The 19987-nt window shown below is 46.8% G+C and overlaps 1 protein-coding gene across 8 annotated transcripts in view; it reads right to left on the minus strand.

The window, feature by feature from the left end:
* The window catches only part of ERG (ETS transcription factor ERG), a 186251-nt gene that overhangs the window by 38627 nt on the left and 127637 nt on the right, over positions 1-19987 (minus strand). For all 8 annotated transcript variants that reach the window (XM_077879213.1, XM_077879208.1, XM_077879210.1 and 5 more), the window contains one exon: positions 2423-2574. In XM_077879213.1, coding sequence (XP_077735339.1) covers positions 2423-2552 — 130 coding nt within the window. In that variant the 5' untranslated portion in view covers positions 2553-2574. The remainder of the gene's footprint in view (positions 1-2422; positions 2575-19987) is intronic.

Raw genomic sequence — 19987 nt, forward strand, 5'->3', positions numbered from 1 at the left:
TGACACTTAATGAGCAGCTACTATACAATATCAGGCACGCTGGATGCTCTGACTCCATTAAAGTGGTTCTTTGCCTCCTCCCCATATAAGTATCTCTCCTGTTTTCTCAACATTTTACTTAAGGTAGCAACCCTCAAGTCTGTGCCTGCTGGGAATGATACTGATGACTTCAAAGCACACTGACGATGTGACAGAAATATGACCCCGTGGGTGAACAGTTTAAGTGGTACCACACATTACCTCCTGGGTCTGTGATTCTCTAAAGTACCAAGACAAGAATCTTCAATATAGACCTTGACTGGTTCTCCCATCTTAGAGAACTAAAAGCTTTGTTTTGCCTGAATTGGAGGAACAACACTCTTAAGAAACAAGGCTACGGGTGAGATGGGCATGGATGGACATCCTTTACATTCCTACCTCATCCTGGTTATATCCGGATAGTGTCTGAGGCAACACCATCCTTTCCCTCCATTCCTCCCCAGGAACAACTGCTCTCAGCCTTTTGTAGGTACCACACATCCAGGATGCTTGCCTTGGACATTTGCATATCCATATTTTTCCCAGAGGAACAACATTCTATTCTACAGCCCAAGAGCGAGCAATGGGTTTCAGATAAGTAGCTCAGCTGCTATGATCAAACCAAGTACAGGGCTTCTGTAGAAAAGTCAACTGCCTTTTAATCAGCATCAAAATCAGTTCTGTCCCTGTCATCAAGTACACATGAGACTTCATCTCTGCTGTCTCCAGTAAAAGTCTTACAAAATGCCTCAAGATGAGGGACGGCTCCACAGGATAATGCTTTTCAATCAACTGCACCAAATCAGCTTCATGCAGTTTGCTGAGAGCCACCCTCTCCCCGTGACAATCCTAAAGCAAAGTCCGGTCCACAAGCCCACGCCAGAAGTTGGGCCACATCCTCTATATGTTGCCGTCTATGTGGAAGGGGACAGAAGTCCGTGAAAGTGAGCGTATGCAGACTAAGGGGCAGTGGGATGGGAATCACACCATGGAGGGGACTGTTTGTCATCACACTTCACAGAGATGCATTTAGTGACCCCTGGAGCAAGGGAGAATCAAGTTCTTGCAAACCTTGCCCATGCATAGATATCCTTTCACTCATCCTCCCCTTAGTTAATATTCACTTGAACACCTACTGCATTCCAGGTCAGCACCTGGTTGGCCATGGAGGTTGGGCCTTTGGGGGGGCTGAGGCTGTATGGAGGGAGGAAGCTAAAAAGCAAACACTCACATGAATGTGCAGTATGATGACCAATGGGAGTGAACACAGTAAAGACAAATAAGGCAGGGAAGATGAGGATGCTGAGATCAGCCAACTGGAGTTGAGAATGGTTCTAGATGAGAAGCCCTCAGGAAAGGGCTCTCTGAGGAGAAGTTTGCACCCAGCCCTGATGAAAGACAGAGCTACCTGGAATCAAGGGTTTCAGGCTGAAGTGGCAGCAAATCCAAGCTCCCGAGGCTGAGCCACAGGGTGACCAGATGGCTAGCCACAAGGAGTGACAGGGAGGATCCCACGGGGGCTGTGTCAGGAGCCAAGACTGAGCCCAGAACCTCAAGGAGGAGAACAAAGTGGGCAGGCAGGTCTGTGTGAACTCTAACGTGGCCTCTTACTAACTATTAGACCCTGGGAAAAGTTAGTTGACCTCTGGAAGCTCCATTTTCCTCATCAGGGAAATTGTGATTAAGAATTCCATTTCCCAAGATTTCCTGAGATGGTGTCTCCAAACTGCTTACCAAAAACCCTGCCATGGAGTAAGTTCTTATTGTGGCCATGGTATTTTTGGTTTTATGTGGCACATTTCCTCTGAGAAGCTGTGTGAAACTCATCTTTCCCATTCCCTTCAGTTTTGCTCAACAAGTTAGTTCCTGGCATTTCCTCAAATTCAGAGCTATTGCTTTGGTTTGAGTTTAGAATTACTTCTGTGGCAAAGAATTACTCTGGTTCTCGGAATCTGTAGTATAGGCCAGGGATAGCTGGAATTCTTGATTTTGAGAACGCGCAATACATAGCTCCCAGCGTTTTATTTTTTGCTGGATAAAAATTTCTTTTTTTTAAAGCCTACTATCTAGTATGAAGAGCACTTCATCTAAAAAATATTTAATACCAAATAATCTCAGAAAAAAGGGCAATTCTTCCCTTGAGTGGTCACTTTTCATAGATTTCCATTCTCTCTCTCTCTCTCTCTCTCTCTCTCTCTCTCTCTCTCTCACACACACACACACACACACACACAGATCAGGGGGCATTTCACCAAAGGTGGTCAGACTCCTGCTGGCTTCCGTGTAGAATAATGGCCCTAGACCAGTGAGGATGATGGAAGCCAGAGGTGGGAAGAGAAAGCTGAACAGCCTTCTGGAAAGGTGTGGCTTGCGGACTGAGCAGAGTGAAGTATGAGCATCTGACCTGCTGGGACGATGACTCTACGCTCGTTCGTGGTCATGTTTGGGGGCGGCATGTGCTTCTCCTCCATGTAGCTGCCATAATTCATGCCCACAGTGTCGGGGCTGCCCACCATCTTCCCGCCTTTGGCCATACTGCATTCATCCGGGGAGTTCCTGAAGGAGAAGAAGATAAATCCTACCATTATTGTTGCCACCAAGAAGCCTGCCTCCCAGTCTTTTTGTGATATACAGAGAGAACCAAAGAAGGGCAAGGTGGGGAGGCTGAGGAAGGAGGAGGAGAGAAGAGAAATGTCAAAGGGCAAATACAGTGTCTGCTCTGCGCTGAATGACCGTGTCCCCTCAAAACTCCATTTTTGAAGCCCTGACACCAAAAGTAATGGTTTTTGGAAGTGGGGCCTTTGGGAGGTGACCAGGGTCCCACAAGGTCATGACAGTGAGGACCCTGTGATGGAATTAGTGCCCTTACAAGAAGCAGAAGAGACCAGAGGACTCTCCTTCTCTGTCTCTGCCACTGAGCACACACTGAGAAGGTGGCCGTCCACAGCTCAACGAGAGAGCTCTCCCTAGACCCCAACCCTGCCAGCACCTTGGTCCTGAAGTTCTAGCCTCCAGAACTGTGAGAAATACATTAATAGATGCCTGCTGGGTAAGCCCCCCCAGTCTGTGGTATTTTGTTATGACAGCGGAGTTGGACTAATATAGCGCCCACGCTCAGTTGAAGCACCAAGCAGACACCAGGGATGCAAAGCTGCCACCTGGCTTCTCTTTCTTAAGCCAGCTCCTTCTGAAACTGTCATGTCAAAACTTCCCTGGTGACAGCTGTTTGGAAACACTTGCAGGGAACAGTGAACTACCATTGTCCTCTCTCTGTGACTATAAACAAGCCATGTACACAGATGCTTGGAGGCAACACCGGCTCTGAAGGCACTCTGACAGGCTTATCCTAGAACGGCATTCCTCTTCCAAACCTCAGAATGAGATCCTTGTGTCCAATTTCAAATCCCTATAGCCAATCTTTAGATATGGAGCTTTGAAGGCTCACCATGTCCCCAGCGGAGGTGCAAGCAGGCAGGACAGAGGAGGAGGCAGGCCTGGTACCCTGGGAGGTGGCAGGAGAGTACACTCAGCAGCCCCTAGGCTGGGATAGGATGAAGCCAGCTCTGAGGATGCAGAAAGGGATCAGCAGCTGGCACTCGGGTAACCCTTCACAGGGCTACTGTTACTAAGGCAGTTGTAGTCATTTGGATAAAGACAAATCTGCCTTTCTTTTCTGGAAATATATATATATATATTTAGTGAAATTTGAAGGGTAGAGGATATGGTGGAATCATATCTAATAGGGAAATCCCACATGGAATATCCAGCTTACCTAGGAAACAGAAAAATATGTCAATGTCTTTTAGAAATTAACCCACAGATGGTTAACTCAAGCTCACTGTATAGCTGAGGGATCTTGATAGTTGGGTTACGTCTTCTAAGGTGGATTTCTAGCAATTGCCTCTCCAGCTCTACCCAACACAGGACTTTCATGCCTTTGGGAATCTCCAAATTTCCACTGGATGTCGGATTTCCTCACCCAGTGTCTAAAGCCTTGAGGCTATGGACTCCACTCCAAGGGGTTTTACTTCATCTTCTCCACAGCTCAGTAGTAGGAGCTCTGCAGCCAACTTGTGGAATCATGGAACTGTGGGACTGGCATGGACCCGACCCTCAAGTCTGAGAAGGTCAAAACCATCTGAGGCAGAAGGGCACTCTCCAGGTGGGACAGGGCTGAGTTGGGATGGAGGAGTTTATTCAAGAGCCAAAGGTGTGGTAAGGGTGTGGACAGAAAGGGCAGACAGATGGGCAGTGCCCTGCAAAGAGCATTCAGCATCTCTAGAACTATAAAAAAACCAAAGGGCCTTCTCTGCACTTGCTCACGTGGCTGGTGCTGATGGAAGGGGCTGAGGACTGTCGAGGAGGAAGGAGCAGGCATGTCTGTGGGTAGAGATCATGGTCAGGGTCACAGGACTAGGGCCCTACCACAGGCCTGGAAATCCATGGTCCTGCTTCATGGCATCCTCACAGCTGTGCTAACATGAAGGAAATTTAAAAATAAACACAGTCTGAGTTCCCATGGTGCGGATCCTCTATATTTCCACCGCTGCCTACACATGCACTACTTCCTGCTGATGCTACTTTTCCTGGCTTCAAACACTTATCTCTAGAAGCCTCATCCTAATATCACAACATGGAATGTCTTCACTTGAGACTTTGTTTCCTATGCCTTTGGAAAATTCCACCAGTTGAGTGGAGGATGTGTGTTTTGGTCTATTTGCCTCAAGGAGAGAAGTTACTAGGGACGAGGGGACAGTCTGAAAATTTTGGTTCTTCAGGGCAAAAGCTTTAGATGCTGCTCAGTGGATGAGAGTAACTCCAGCTACAACTATAAAATCTAGGGTGAGCACTGTGGGTTCTGCTCATTCAGTCATCTGTTTAGACCACTTTTATTGAGTGCCCGCTGTATACCAGGCACCATAAATCCCCTCTTCTCCAGCAAGACAGGTAAGCTTTCCCATTCAGCTTTCATTGTAAAAAAACAGCCACATGAACCCATCAGACCTGATTTTCAAAAGCTGCCTCTTCAGAACATTGTATTTTGTTTAAGCTTCAGAGGAAGACAGATTGGAACCATGTTCTTGATCATTTCAAATAGTTTTTGTAAAAACTCTAAGGGAACTCCATCCCCGAGGAGAGGAGAGGGTCACTCCACAGGCCTCCAACATGCTGGACTCAAGCAGGTAATCAAGGCATAAGGGCCCCAGAGATCCCAGGTGTGCTGTTCCCGCTTCTCAATCTTCTCCCTTGTTTATTCTCTTGGGAATTTTAACAGCCCAAGAGGAGAGCATATATACATGGGCCCTGTCCTGAGACCCTAACCTTTATCGGTCCTCTCACAGCCTGAGGTAGCAGGTATGGGCACCATATCTACTTTTCAGAGGTATAGCTGAAGGGGTATGCTCAGTTCCCAGAGCCAGGAGGGGTCAGAATGAAGACTGGAAGCTAGACAGCCTAACCCACTGTCCATGCTTCTGGTCCCCATGTGGGGACCTCCACAAGGAAGCCTCCACCAAGGAAAGGAAGATGCTGTTCTTACAAGGTGAAATAGGCCTTAATTTCAGAAAGGCATGGAGAACTCCCTGACCACGTGTTACTCTGGTTTAAGGCATGCATTGCAACACCTGCACAATTCCTATTCTAGGACACCACTGTAGCCCCATGGCTTGTTCAATTCCTGGCACAGCAGGTATGGGACCCAACCAGGACATGTCTAAAAAAAAAAAAACCTGAGTAAGAAATAGAGGCAATTCCCGGAGATTTTTTCAGAGGCATCTATTTAGACACTTTGTTTAAGGGGAAAAAAAAATCCCAACATGATTCAGAGAACTGGCAAGTGTCTATTTAAAAGTCTCCCAATAAATACATTTTCAGCTCATGGCCCAGGTGTGATAAGGAAAGACCCACACTTCAGAAATCTGCCTCCTGGCTGACTGCACTGAGCTCCACAGACACTGTGCATTCTAAGGCTTGCAAGTTGGCAGGGAGAAACTTCCCAGGAACAGTTTGGTATTCCACTCGCATCACGTGATTCCTACTCCAACAAAAAGATTTGGACGTTCAATGCATTGCTTTTGAAATACACGTAGCAAAGGGCATCCCTTTAAATATTCTATTTTTAGTATTTGCATATGTGTTTTCCAGCAGTTTCTGTGAAAATTCTCAGGCAATTCATTAGATGCTTGTTAAATGGAGAATCGTTTGGGGAATATGAAATGTCTCTGTGTTGTTGTTCCGGGGGTTAATTTCATTATTGCAAATAGATGTCATGAAAGATATTTCTCTCAAGGACTCTGTCTTTTGGGGGCATACAGAAGTTATTATGCAAATCAAAATCACAAGGAGAGATCACCCCACACCTGTCAGGATGGCTAGTCCAAAATAAATAAATAAATAAATGTTGGCAAAGATGTAAAGAAACTGGAGCCCTCATGCTGTCGGTGGGGATGCAAAATGGTGCAGCATTGGGACACAGGATGGAGGTTCCTTGAAAGTCTTCAGAAAAGACAACCATATGACCCAGCAATCTCATTTATGCATATTTATCTGAAAGAACTGAAATCTAAACTTCAAAGAGATACTAGCACTACTATAGTCACTGCACACTCTTCACAATGATCAAGGCGTGGAAGTGACTGTCCACTGATAGGTGAATGGATAAAGATAATGTGGTGTATACAATAGTGGGATACTATTTTCCTTTAAAAAAAGGAAATTCTACAGTCTATGTGCACAAACCTTGAGGACATTACACTGAGTGACATAAGCCAGTCACAGAAGGACAAATAGCATGGGATTCCATTTACATGAGGTGTCTAATGTGGTCAATTTGAGGGAATTGAAGTGGTTTTTCAGAGCTCAGGGAGGGAGAAATGGGGAGTTAATACTAATCAAGAGGCATAAAATTTCAGTCAAGCGAGATGAAAAATCTTTTGAGACCTGTTCTCCAATATTCTACCTATGGTGAACAATAATAATGTACATCTCAAAATTTGTTGAAAGGGTAGATCTCATATTAAGTGTTCTCACCCCAATAAAATAAAATAAATTAAGAATTACTGTGCCTTCGGGTGCCTGGGTGGCTCAGCGAGTTAAGTGTTTGCCTTTGGCTCAGGTCAGGATCCAGGATCAAGTCCTGAGTTGGGTTCCCCACCCTCAGCAGGAAGTCTGCTTCTCCATCTGCCCCTCCCCCTGCTTGTACTCTTTCTCTCTCTCATTCTCTCAAATAAATAAATAAAATCTTTTTAAAAAAAGAGTTACTAGGTCTTAACTACATTCTCAAATGCACATTTTCATGTCTGGGTTTTATGTGTAACCCGAAAACCACCAGTCTTGGCAATCCCATAGAGAATGTGGCATCAGTGAGAGGGACCAGGAGCTGAGAGGACAGCTGCTCCCCTCTGTCAGAGCAGGAGAAATCTCACATTGGGCTGAGGTTGCCTCAGGGGGGGAAGGCTGGTGCAGAGGGAAGAATTTCACCAAGACACTGGACAACAGCTGGGGCACCATATCACTTCCCAACTCCCCTACCATCCCCTTGGAGCCACACAGCCTTAGGAGGTCAGTATCAGAAGCAACCTCACAGATCTCCCTGGGGTGTGGGCTAATTGGGGTCACTCCGGGGAATGCAGAAAGCCCATTCTACCAACATGATAAAAAGATGGGGCAATGGAGCCCTTCTTCAGGTAACTGGAGACACACGCCCAATTAAGTTGTTTTATTGAGCCTCAAGGAATGAATCACTTATAAACAGTAGAAAATAAAGCCTGTGACTGAGATAACCAGCACTGACTTCTTACGACATACTGGTATTTCAAATTAACGGTGAAAGGACATGGCAAAGAATATCAAATAAACTGGAACTGCATTAAATTTAAATTCAGGTGAGAAGTCAGACATGAACCCCCCCATGAACATGAACATGAACCCCCACAGGGTTCTCATACAGTTTCAGAATCAAGGAGTTAGAAGAGGCTCCATTCCCAAGCCCCCAGACATGACTTTCCAGAAGCTACTTAGACCAACAAATGTTCAGTTTATGTGAACATTTTTCTAAACAGGAGATTCCATCATTTTCCACTGTACCTTTAGAGTTATATTTCTGTGGATATGTGGTGGTTTTCAATATATTTTCCCCTACCCTTTCTCAAACTGTGTGTCATTTATAAGATTGCATACATGACACGCAATATAAGACAGTTATAAAATACATACAAGACAAAATGATAACATGAATAATCAAAGGATTGAAGTGAATGGAATGTAAGGCAGAAAAATAATTAATCATGAGATAATATCAGCACATTGAGTAGGCTTACTCTTTATAGCTGCTAGAAGTAGGACACCAATTTATCTCTGAGCTTCCTACTAGCCAAAGCAAAGAAGGAAATGTATCCTGTCATAATTCAAGGTGTCAGACACATCAAGATGAACCAGTTATTCAGCAGAAGCAGAAGTTTCTCTCATGGCTTCTCCCAAAGAAAAGTGGGTGATACAGCAAGCAATATCCTTCCCAAATCCAGAGCATTCCACGCAGTGCCTGGGAGCTGGTGACAAAGCAGGGGGCTCCAAGAACACAGATCTCAGCTGCTTTGGCTACAGAAATCAAGAGATTGCACATGCTTAGCTAGTCCTTCATACTTGCCATTTCTTGACACTTTTGGAAAGAATGGGCCAACCAGAGAGATCGGTGAAGGGATCTTGAGAGATGGAATGCTATATATTCCAGTTTCCACAATCTTCTATTTCTGTGTTTTAAACTCAAATTTGCCTCTGAAAGTGCCTAATGCATTGTGGACAAACAAATGTTTATAGACCTCAGTTGATTTGAACTTAGGCTGTTGGGATCCTGAGTCCAAGTACCTTTTTTAAAGATTTTATTTATTTATTCATGAGACACACAGAAAGAGAGGCAGAGACATAGGCAGAGGGAGAAGCAGGATCCTTGCAGGAGCCCGATGTGGGACTTGATCCCAGGACCCCAGAATCATGCCCTGAGCCAAAGGCAGACGCTCAACCACTGAGCCTCCCAGGTGCCCCTTGAGTCCAAGTATTTGACCACTACACTCTAGGACTTCACCTGGTAACTCCACATGAGCAGTCACTCTCATGGACATGCAACATAAGTGGATGGGCCCTCAGAAAACTCCATTTCTTTACTGTTGGGTATTTTCAGAAGAATATCCTCGGAGTGGCCCTGAAGGCAGTCATGGAGAGATGTGCAGATGTGAGCTGAGCAGTGGCAGCCACGTACAAAGCCAGGGCCTCCAGGGAGAAGCCCAAGATGGCATGTTGATGTGGATATACACATGAATTTTGATTAGTCTAGGTTTTTTTTTTGATCACCTCAATTTCCAGTTGAATGTCAAATGCTCCCCCCACAAGACTCCCTTGAGGTGCTCGGTACCGTACATGCTCTGCAGAGATGACGGGCTTGCACACTGGGAGCCTGGGAGGGAGTCAGATGAGAGGTCCCCACACTAAGAGGCATAGCAAGCAATAAATCTGATCCAGAATGTCGGCCCAAGAACTGAGGACCAGGACACAAGCTGGACCATCAGAAAAGCAGTCTCAGGTTTTAAGATCAAGTGGAACACAGCCCGAGACAAAAGCTTCATTTAGCTGTTCCTATACATAATACCTTATTTTTAAAAGGGGTAACACACCTGTGAAAATGTACTGAGAAATTAAAGCCGGGGCTTTGTTTTTGAAAAACAGAATAAACTTGGCATCTGACATTGGTTTGCTCACATCAGAGACTGCTTACAGCAGGGGAGATTCCATCATGGAAAGAGCCCGCAGTGAAGGGCACAGACGTGGCCATTAGCTTGACAAAAATGGAGCCTCAGCCCTGCGCTGTCCTCTGTACCACTTGAATGGACCTCATTGATCTGAGAATGTCGCTGAGGGCAGCCCCAGGCAACAATCCTGAGCTCACTAGCCACATGAAGTCTGTGATTCACCCTCACTTCAGAAGAGTTAGCAGAGGCACTAGTGCCTTAGAAAAAAGTCCAAGGCAAGTCAAATTAAATTTGGAAAATCAATATACTTCCTCTAGAAGTGGGTAGAGACAAACCCACAATCCTCTTGAAAATCCACCTATTCTTCAAGACCCATCCTTCTTCCCATGCCTGGATTCCTCTTGCACTTAAAGAGACCACTGTCTGCAGTCTTGCTCTCCACCTCATGCTGGTGGAGTGTTCCTAAGCTTTAACTTCCAGACTGATCTTCCGCAAATACAAACCCATGCTGGCTATGTGTATCCTAAATCCTTCCCACCTTTGGATAAACCCACACTCCCTAGATTCTCCATTGGCCCTGGGTCTCCTCAATTCATTCACTCCTTTAACCAGTACTTAGGGAGCAAGTCTCTCAGCCAGGCCCTGTCCCAGGTGCTAAGAATACATCGGCGTCCCTATTCTCATGGTGTCTGCATTTGAGTGCAGAAACCCCCTCTCCCACACTCCACATTCTCTTGCCCTCAAAGACCATGTTCTGTATCACCCTGACTCTTAAGTGGATAAGCAAGCTAATGTTACTATGGTGCGGTCTTCAGCTCGTCCCTGTTTACCAGAATGTCACTATCTTCCCGAATGTTCTTTTTAGTTTATTGGGTGATGAAGCTATGTGAGAGAAATACAAAGGTTTTCTTTGGCAGCTCTGCCCTAAAAGCCCAAAGAGGTCAGTTCCGAGAGAGGGCCCGTGGGAGGCTGGCTGGGGCATGCATTCCGGGCCTGTCTTAAACCCGAATACCGAAAAACCCTTCTCAGGTGGTTTTCCTCCTAAGAACCCTAAAAGCACATACTTAGTCCTAATCGACCGAACAAACTCCTAATCGAGTTTCATAGCATGAATTGAGGTAAGGCACCACAAAAAGTATTTTCAGGACCCCAGACAAGGAGGGGATTGTCTGGAGAGCGCCGGGGTAATTTGTGGGTCTGTTTTATTTCTGAATCAGAGGCAGTGGAAAAGCTGCTTCAGACCCCATGGCCCGAGCAGCGGGTGGAGCTCGGCAGTGATTCATGGAGAGCTCCCCGCTCAAACTGAAACTGTAGATGTTTGTCTTCACAGCTGTGTGTTATTTTTACCCTTGCTAAATATGTTCTCTTACACCTGGAATCCCAGTCTCTTCCCTCCAGTCCAGTCCCCTTCCCCTTCTCCAAAGCAGCTGAAGACTAAGTTAATTAAAAAAGTCACCACTAACTCACTAACAGTTAGTTCTTTGTCCCTGAAAGGGGTTTGAAGTTTCCCTGCATTTCACTATTTAAGTTTCTATTTCTCTTTATGGCTTGAGAACGGATATCAGCAAGATCTTGAAATCTGGGGAGAAATGCATCCTTTTGGGACTCATCATTTGGAAATAAAATATTCTACAGACTAAGATCTCTATAAACGTGCTCAGGATGTTTTACCTTGTGAGTGGTGTGTGTGTGTGTGTGTGTGTGTGTGTGTGTGCGCGCGCGCATGTGTGTCTTTCTTTTATTCTTTGCTCAAAACAGGTTTCTCAGAGAGGAATGAATTAAGCCCAATAGCCACCAAGGTGCTTCAATTTTTTATTTTCATAACAGGCTATGTAAATTCTGGTTAACCAACATGATTTCACTTTTGAGACAGAGTATGCCAAAGCAGTCCCCCTGTCCCTCTGCCAACACCCACAGTGACCTGATGGGACTCCCGTGTGTCATAATGGGGAGCAGGACTCCTAGGCTCTTTTCCCCTACAAAATGGAACCCATCCACTGGACGTCCCAAGAGATGGCAAAGACAGCAAGGAGTGTCTGCTGCAAAGAGGGGATGAGGAGAAGTCTGCTCCAGACAGAGAAGCAGTAGCAGAGGCTTTGTCCCCTCCTGACTTTTCCTTGAGTAAGACTCTGTCAGGCCATGTCTCAGTTTTGCAGCCCAAGGAACTGACATCTATAAAGACTCAAGGCCTCTTACAAGTAGGACAAGCTATTACTAACTGACCTCACTATCACCCTTTGGAAAATTCACCAGCTTACCAGTCTCCAACACCGTGCCACCCACACCTTGGAAGAAGGCCGAGCTTAATTAGGAGCCATCAGAAGCCTGAGGCAGACAGAAGCAAATGCAATTGCTGTTGCAGGTGTCACAGTCCTAACATAATACATGAAGTCTTACAGAAAATATAGGAAAACACATATTAAGTCAAATGTCGAGGAGTCAAAGTAGAAAGGCATGGAGAAAGTGCAGGCCCAGCAAACCACTTTCAAATACCAAATACTGAGTGCTGCACATAAAAGGAGGAATCCTGGCATTCGAAGACTTTCAGCCAAGATTCCATTCTGTAGGTAGAGGATGGGCACAGCAAGCTCAGCACAGATGACATGCAGAGTCCATGAGCCGTCACCATCCTGAGAACTCTACATTTCAGCCCAATGAGTATTTACTGGGAGCCACCAATGTGCTCGGATTGCAAGTCTCTTCATCACGCTTACAATTTTTAAAATGTGATTTTGTTTGGAGACATCTCACGAAGGTAATGTGAAGGTGAGTGCGGATAACTTGACCTGCTGTAATAAATTCAAATGAGATGCAGGTAAATGGTTTTTAATGTGTACTCTCTGCAAGACAACAAAATGGTCAGGGTGTGGATGTAATGCCTGTCGGACAAGAGACAGAATGCATGGCTCGTCTGTCATTTGGAGGAAGCGCCGCTGTCCCTGTCAACACAGAAGAGCTGTCTGGCTCAAGGAAGCAGCCTGAGGGAGAGGAGAGGAGCCCAGGCCTAGGGTCAAAGGGCCTATGACAGGTGGATGTGAGCAAGTTATGAAAATATTGAGAAACTCAATGTTTTTCATCCAAAAAAAGGGATATAATCATAATGCCATTTCACAAATTTAATGAAGAAATTGGAGGAGATACTGTGTACTAAAATTCTGTTAATAAATCACAGTATGCTGTGGAGGTACTGATGAATGTTGCTCATCTGGGATGCTCTGTTTCATGCCCAGGAGGACTGGGTCACACCATCATGCCTGCTACGGTTGAGCCCTGAACATCCCTCTGTTCTGAACTTGTCACGTGATTTCACAGAACATTCCTCACCTTTGAGGGACCATGAGCTTCTTTTACTCATCTTCATAGCAGCTAACACAGTGCATGATGTAAACACCAATTAAATGTTAATTTAGGACAAGTTTTCTCAGTTTGGGCACTATTGACATTTGGGGCCAGACCATTCTTTTGGAGATGGAAGGAGTGGGGTGGGGGCGGGGATCCTCTCTTGTATATTATGGGATGTTGAGCAGGATCTTTGGCTTCCAGCCACTAAATGTGAGGAACGCCCCCCAGTTGTGACAAAAATGTCTGCAGACTTTGCCAAATGTGCCCTGAGGCACAATCACTGTGGTTGACCACTGCTGGTTTAATGAATTAAGATCCACTGAACTCAGGCAAGAAGGCAAGGGCTCCCTCATTGTGCCTGGTGTTTATGAGCACTAAGTGTGTGGCCTCAAGGTCTCGCCCAATACTTGGAGGGGCCCAGGCTCTAACCACAGGAGGATTCTCAGTGTGGCTTGTCCACACCTCATCTGGAGTATACCCCCAGACCTTATTCACCCCCACTTCCCTCTTTCTTACTCTGTAGGTCCAACCTAGCAGCAAAGCACATCAATTCTACCTTCAAAATATATCCAGAACGCCATCATTCTCCCCACCCCTCCACCACTACCACTCTCACCGAGGCCCCACCATCCCATACCCTAATTCCTGCAGAGGCCTCTCAGCAGGTCTCGGCTTCACTACCGGAGCCAGGAGATCCTGCTAAATCCTGCTAAATCACACCCCCACTTTTGCCTACAGCACCCCGTTGGGTCTCCTAACTCACTCAGAGTGAGGCCCACGATCACTTTAACTCATTGCCTGTTTGTGGCTTGGGTTACTAAATGTCAGTCACGATTGTCCTCTAAAGCTTCAGCCTGACCTCAGGGCCTTTGCACTCAGCACTTCCTTTTCCTGGTATATTCTGCTGTTTAACCAGGGGGCAGTCTCCCTCACTACCTTTGGGGCTTTATTCAAATATCACTTTCTTAGAGGTAATGTTCTCAGGCCACCCTCTGTCCTGCCTCATTTTTCTCCTTAACATTTACCGTAATCTAACCAGCTATATGTTTTAATTGGTTATCTGATTCAATGGCCATCTTCCCCGAGGAGAAAGTGAATATAGCAGGGCAGATATTTTTTTGTGTTTTATGCCTCTCTATGTCAGGTACCTAGAACAGTGACTGCACATGGTAGATGCTCAATAAATACTTGTTGCATGAATGAACAACTGCCAGCATACCCGGTATGTCTGATGTCAAGATGGACCAATCAGATAGCCCCTTTCCTGTCGTCGTCATCACACTGCAGGTGGCATGCTCATTAAACATTATGTCCAAAGCATCTTGCTATTTCATGCTAGGCTGGAGTTACCCACCCAGTGAATCTTCCTGCCAGACCACACAGAGGGGCAAGACCCAGTCTCCCCCTCCCAGCCACACAGGCTCAGGCAGGTAAAACCCCACTATGGTGTGAGGTGAGGGAGGCGCACCTCGGCTCAGGCAGACGGACCTCCCGGGGGCAGACCAACCTCTCCACGTTGCATTCTCCCAGACTCTGCCGGCCACTCATTTTTCATCTCCCTGAATCCTGCAACAGAGCACTGATTCTCAGATCGGTGAGCACAGGAATCCCCAGAAGGCTCATTAAAGCACAGAGCTGGGCTCCATCCCAGAGTCTTGTCAGATTCAGCAGGTGTGGGGAGGGCCCAAGAATGTGCATGTCTAACAGCTCCCGGCTGGTGCTGATGCTGCTGATCTTGGGGCTCCACTGTGAGAATTGCCACACCAGGGAGCCCTCACTGGACTCGAGCAAGAGGTTAATGACTCCAGGTGGTGTGGGGACTGGGCTGGGGCAGGATTCACAGCATGGCACCCAAATTCATTATGTTCCAGCTGCAATAAGCTTCCAGGGGGGCCTACATGGATTTGTTACTTCCAGGTGGGCTACATGGGATTTTCACGTATGGAAGGATGCAGGAGATGTCCAATGCAGCCTTTCTGAGATCCGGCTGACTCTCTGAGTCAGAGATACTCAGATGCCATCAAACAGCTGCTTTGCACACAATACTGCCTTTCATTTAAGGCAATCATGTGTGTGAGTGTGTGTGCATGCGTGCATGTATGCGTGTGTGTCTTTTTCTCGCCCATCTTGCCTGTCTATAGTGACTTGAGCCTTAGCAACCTCACAGTAAATTAAGGTCATCAGCAGGGGGCTTGCTGGAGGCCAGGCGAGCATGCAACCCCACTGGCAGGAACCTTTGTGTGTACTGTGTGGGCAAACAGCTGGTTCAAGTTTGACTGTGCACAGACACTTCCCCACCGTATGAACACTTGGGGGTTTCTTGTGTGTAAGGCTGGAGTGAAGAAAGGGGGAAGGCAGGGTGGCCATGGACTACTGAGGCTGAGAAATGATGTCCTGTGTCTACACAGTGTGCAGTGAGATTAGTGTCTGCAAGAACCGTGCCCTCTGATACAGCAGCAGCCAAGCCAAACCCACAATTACTTCCCTGTTGGCTCACAAAGCAGTGGTTCCTTTCTCTCCTGTTTTCCTTTTATTATTTTTTATAGAGCTCTATTATAATGGCAACAGATTTCATTTCACCACTTATATTTCATTTCAGGACCCTGTGAGCCCAGAAGGGCTGAGGTTTTGTAGAATTCCATCATTTGGTTAAGGAACAAAGTCCCTCCCTCTACCCAAAGCACTTGGCCTTTTCCTCCAAGGGTAACAGATTGAGAGGGTCAGAAAGGACCATTCCCAAGGATGGTGTTCTGTCAGAGGGAGCTGGGTCAGATTCAGGCAAGACCCCAGCTACAGAGTGCTCTTGTCCTGGGGGATATTCACCAAAGAGCAATGAAGGACTGCAAAGGGAACTGCTCACATGTTGCAGCCAAAGTCTGGGTTTTGACTTATGTCAATTCCCCCTTGAACTTGACTTCTAGAGGCACGTGGCCCCCTCCAAAGTCCACTGCATGAAAGCTCATAGCAATGACAATTAGAAGAAGCTGCTGAGCTGGGGGCCAGGACATACACTTCTTTTCTTGCTTCTGTCCCAGAGTCCCTGACATACCGTGTCTGGGGCTTCCAGTCAGGGGACTGGTGGGGAGGTGGCCACTACCTCCAGAAAGATGCTTGGCAGGGGGTGGGGGGAATGTTCAGGAGCTACACCCCTTTTCTTGGTTCCCATGCCCTCCTCCACACTGACTCTGCCATGAAACCTGCAGGGCAGGACCCCTGTTCTCCATGGCACTGCCTCTGCCCCTGACACCTTAGATAGAGCTGATATATAGCCAGGGGCCCATTCAAGGTTTCCAGAATGAAAGTCCAGTTTCCAGTGACTGCAGGGCCATGTCCTCTTGTTACGGAGCTGGGACTGATGTGTGTATAAGTATCATGCAGTGAGTCAGAAAACCCTGCAGGTCTGACCCACAGCCATCTTCTGTCTGCTTTTTGGGCCTCTAGATGAAGTAAGCCTTAGCTACACTGAGGGATTCTGAGTATTCCCTTTCTCCATGAACCCCCCTGGCAGCCTGGCATGCTCTGAAGCACAGACTCTGCTGGGCCACCCACCTCTCAGTACTCTGGTAGGTCCCAGTGAACTACAGATATTATGAACCACCCCCTACCACTTCCCATCCGGCCAGGCTGAGCCCCTTAGTGACAAGGAACTGGACACCCCCAGGGAACCTTGGTTAGGAAGTCTAAAAGGAATGGCTTCACCAACCACTGACCAGCACAGGGTCTGGGAGTACCAGGTATGGCCAGTTTCCTGTGTCCATCTGGTCAGGGCACCACAGCCAGTGACTTAACCCAACACTAATCGAGGTGTTGCTGTGATACTATTGCATAGATACTGTTAACATCTATAACCCACTGACATTAAATAAAGGCAATTATTCTTCATAATGTGGGTGGGCCTCATCTAATCCATTGAAGGTCTAAAGAGCAAAAACTCAGCTCTCCCTAAGGAAGAGAAAGTCTGCAGCATCAACTCCTGCCTGAGTTTTCAGCCTGCCAGCCTAGCCTGTCCTCCAGATCTCACACTTGAGAGCCCACACAACCGCAAGAGCCAATTCAACAGACACACCAAGCCGGCCCCGCACCCAACTCCAGCAGATACACTGGGCTCTGGCAAGGATGGACAGGAGCACTGGATTTGTCTCTATAGTAGACATGTCAGCTGTATTGGGGTGGGTAACGATGTCACTTGGTGACCAGCTGATACCTGCGTCAGAGTTCAACTCCACAAAGCCTAGGAGGTGACTGAAGCCCCTCCCTCCCCATTTCACACCAGATCTGCCATTTTTCATCAAAGAAGCATATGGACCTTGATCAAAGGTAGATACAGTCAGCTGTGCTCTCTTCACGGACGGCACCTGCCAAACATACCACCGTGGATCCAAGAGGAAGACAAGGATCATGAGACTGAATTCCCTCAGTATCCACCACCAAAACACATCACAGTTGGCTTCAAAAGCTGGAACTGCCTTCAAAACTTCTGTCATGGGAACCTTCTGAGCAATCCTAGAATTTTGTGAGGGCCTAAGAGAGGAAGGTAGTAAGGTTTCCATTGTTCCTTCACAAGAAAACTGATAGGTTCCTCCAAAAACAATTTCATTTCACAGAAAATAGACCCACCTTTGCTCCTGAAAGGAACCCCCAAAGGGCCTCCCTTAGTCAGCTGGGCTGAGGAATATGGAAGAAGCTTCCTGGGAGCCCCGTCCTTCTTGAGGACCCAGCCCCTGGGCTAGGCTCATTGTTCCTGTCCTGAATCCCTGTGGGGACCTCCTCAGGTTGAGAAGGCTGGCGCACGGCCCCAGCCAGGTGGCAAATGGACACTGGCTACAGATGGGAAACACAAGCTCGCCTCAAAGGAAATAGCGGCCACTTCTGCAAGACACCAGGCTTCTTCTATTTACATGTTCTGCTAAACTCAGGAATAGCAGAATGAGAACAAGAGAAGGTTTCGCTTCTCTGACACCATCCTCGACTCCTTGCTTGGTCTCCTCCCGAGGCTGCTAAATCCAGGCTGGCAATTCCTAGAGCTGGTCGAAGGCCATGCTCCAGAAATAAGGGCCCGGGCCTGGCTCACTCTGCGCAGACCTGCCTGGAATCACCTCAGCACCCTCTGTCCGAAGTGTTCTCTCCCACTCTCTCCCACATGCACAGTCTTTCTCTAACACACAGACATAGACACAGACACACACACACACACACACACTGGTGGATTCCCTGCAGATAGAAACTAGATTTGGAAGAAGAAGTGCTAAGTACTCTCAGTGCTCACAGCACGATGACCAGTTAATGAACCCTGGGAACATTCTATCAGATGGATAGGTTTACCTGTGAAATACGGGCACGTAACCATCAACTAGCTGGGACTCCGCTCCCCTGAACCCTTTGACGGCATTTCCTACTGAGCTCTTTCCATCCTATCGGGACTCAAGGAGCCACTCACTGCCTTGCTGGGCCTGCCTTGGGTTTAACTCCATTTAAAGGACCAGCATCATAGCAAGATTCAACAGCAGAGTTATCATTCTCATTTTGCAGAAGCAGCTAGATGCATGGAGGGAATGGACTTCTTGGAGCCGAGGAAAGCTCTGACATCTGCAGTCTCCCTGTCTGGCATGCCAGCCTCCCCTCAGCATTCTTGCTAAGGTACGGTGACTTGGCCCCTTTATCAACTACAAGCTGATACAATGGTTTCCAGCACTTATAAAACAATTATAAAAAGCGCATTTAGCAATATATAGCAATATATATTATATATTGCAATATATAATATATATTGCAACAGGGTGGAAAACGCACTCACTGGGTGTGGAGTCAAACACTCCTGGTTTGAATCCAGTTGCTTTAAGCTGTGATCTTGGGTTAGCCAGAAAATGTGTGAGCCTCAGTTCCCTCTTCCATGGTATGGGGACAAGCATTCCTCACAGGGCTGCTTGGAGGACTGATAAATATGAAAGGGTTTTGTACGTGATAGAGCACTAACAAATGTAGGCTGTTCTTACGACTCCGTGTCAGACTGTGCAACATTTAAAAGAAATTACCCAGGGACGCCTGGGTGGCTCAGTTGGTTAAATGTCTGACCTTTGGTTTCAGCTCAGGTCGTGATCTCAGAGTCCTGGGATGGTGCCCACCTCGAGCTCTGCACTCAGCAGCAAGTACACTTGAGATTCTCTCTCTCCCTTCCCCCCTGCCACTCCCCCTGCTTGTGCTGTTTTTCTCTTACTCTTTCAAATGAATAAATAAATCCTTGGGGGGGAAAAAAAAGAAATTATCCCCTTCTTGTCTTAAGATTTTATATTCTTTCTGAATAAATATGGAGCATTATACCATATTTGAAATCAACTTTACTTTTCAAACCCCCATTGGATTAAATGTTTTTGAGTCTCAGGGACTGTTGTTCTGCATCTGACAATACATTCTATGCGACAGAGGCTTTATTGTGACAAACTCAGGAAAGTGGATACTCATGCATGCCATCAGAGCTGGGCTTTAAATATAAGAACGATGAGAAGAAACAGCGTGCAGTAAGAGAAGGGACAGAGGAGGGTGGGGGGGGGTGGAGGACATATGAAGTAGACGTGCCAGCCAAGTCATATGGCTTGGACATATGCTGCACTGCCTGGCCACTAGCTGACACTCTCCCTCCATAAAAACATAAGACAGCACTATTTTCCAGGCAATAAAAACCTCAGAGATGAATCCTGCCATATGTGGGCATGGCCCCCCTCCCACGGAGCCCTCATGCCTGGGAAATAGAATTGAACACTACATCTTCAAAGGGAGTTCTTGGTAAATATACTACCGGTTTTACAACCTCTATCCTCCACGCAAACCACTGGAGAACACATTTTATCAGCATTGCCCAATGTTACCGTTCGGAGGCCTTAGGTTCTGAA

This window comes from Canis aureus, chromosome 30 (assembly GCF_053574225.1).
Source record: "Canis aureus isolate CA01 chromosome 30, VMU_Caureus_v.1.0, whole genome shotgun sequence".
In the NCBI taxonomy this organism is placed as follows: domain Eukaryota; kingdom Metazoa; phylum Chordata; class Mammalia; order Carnivora; family Canidae; genus Canis; species Canis aureus.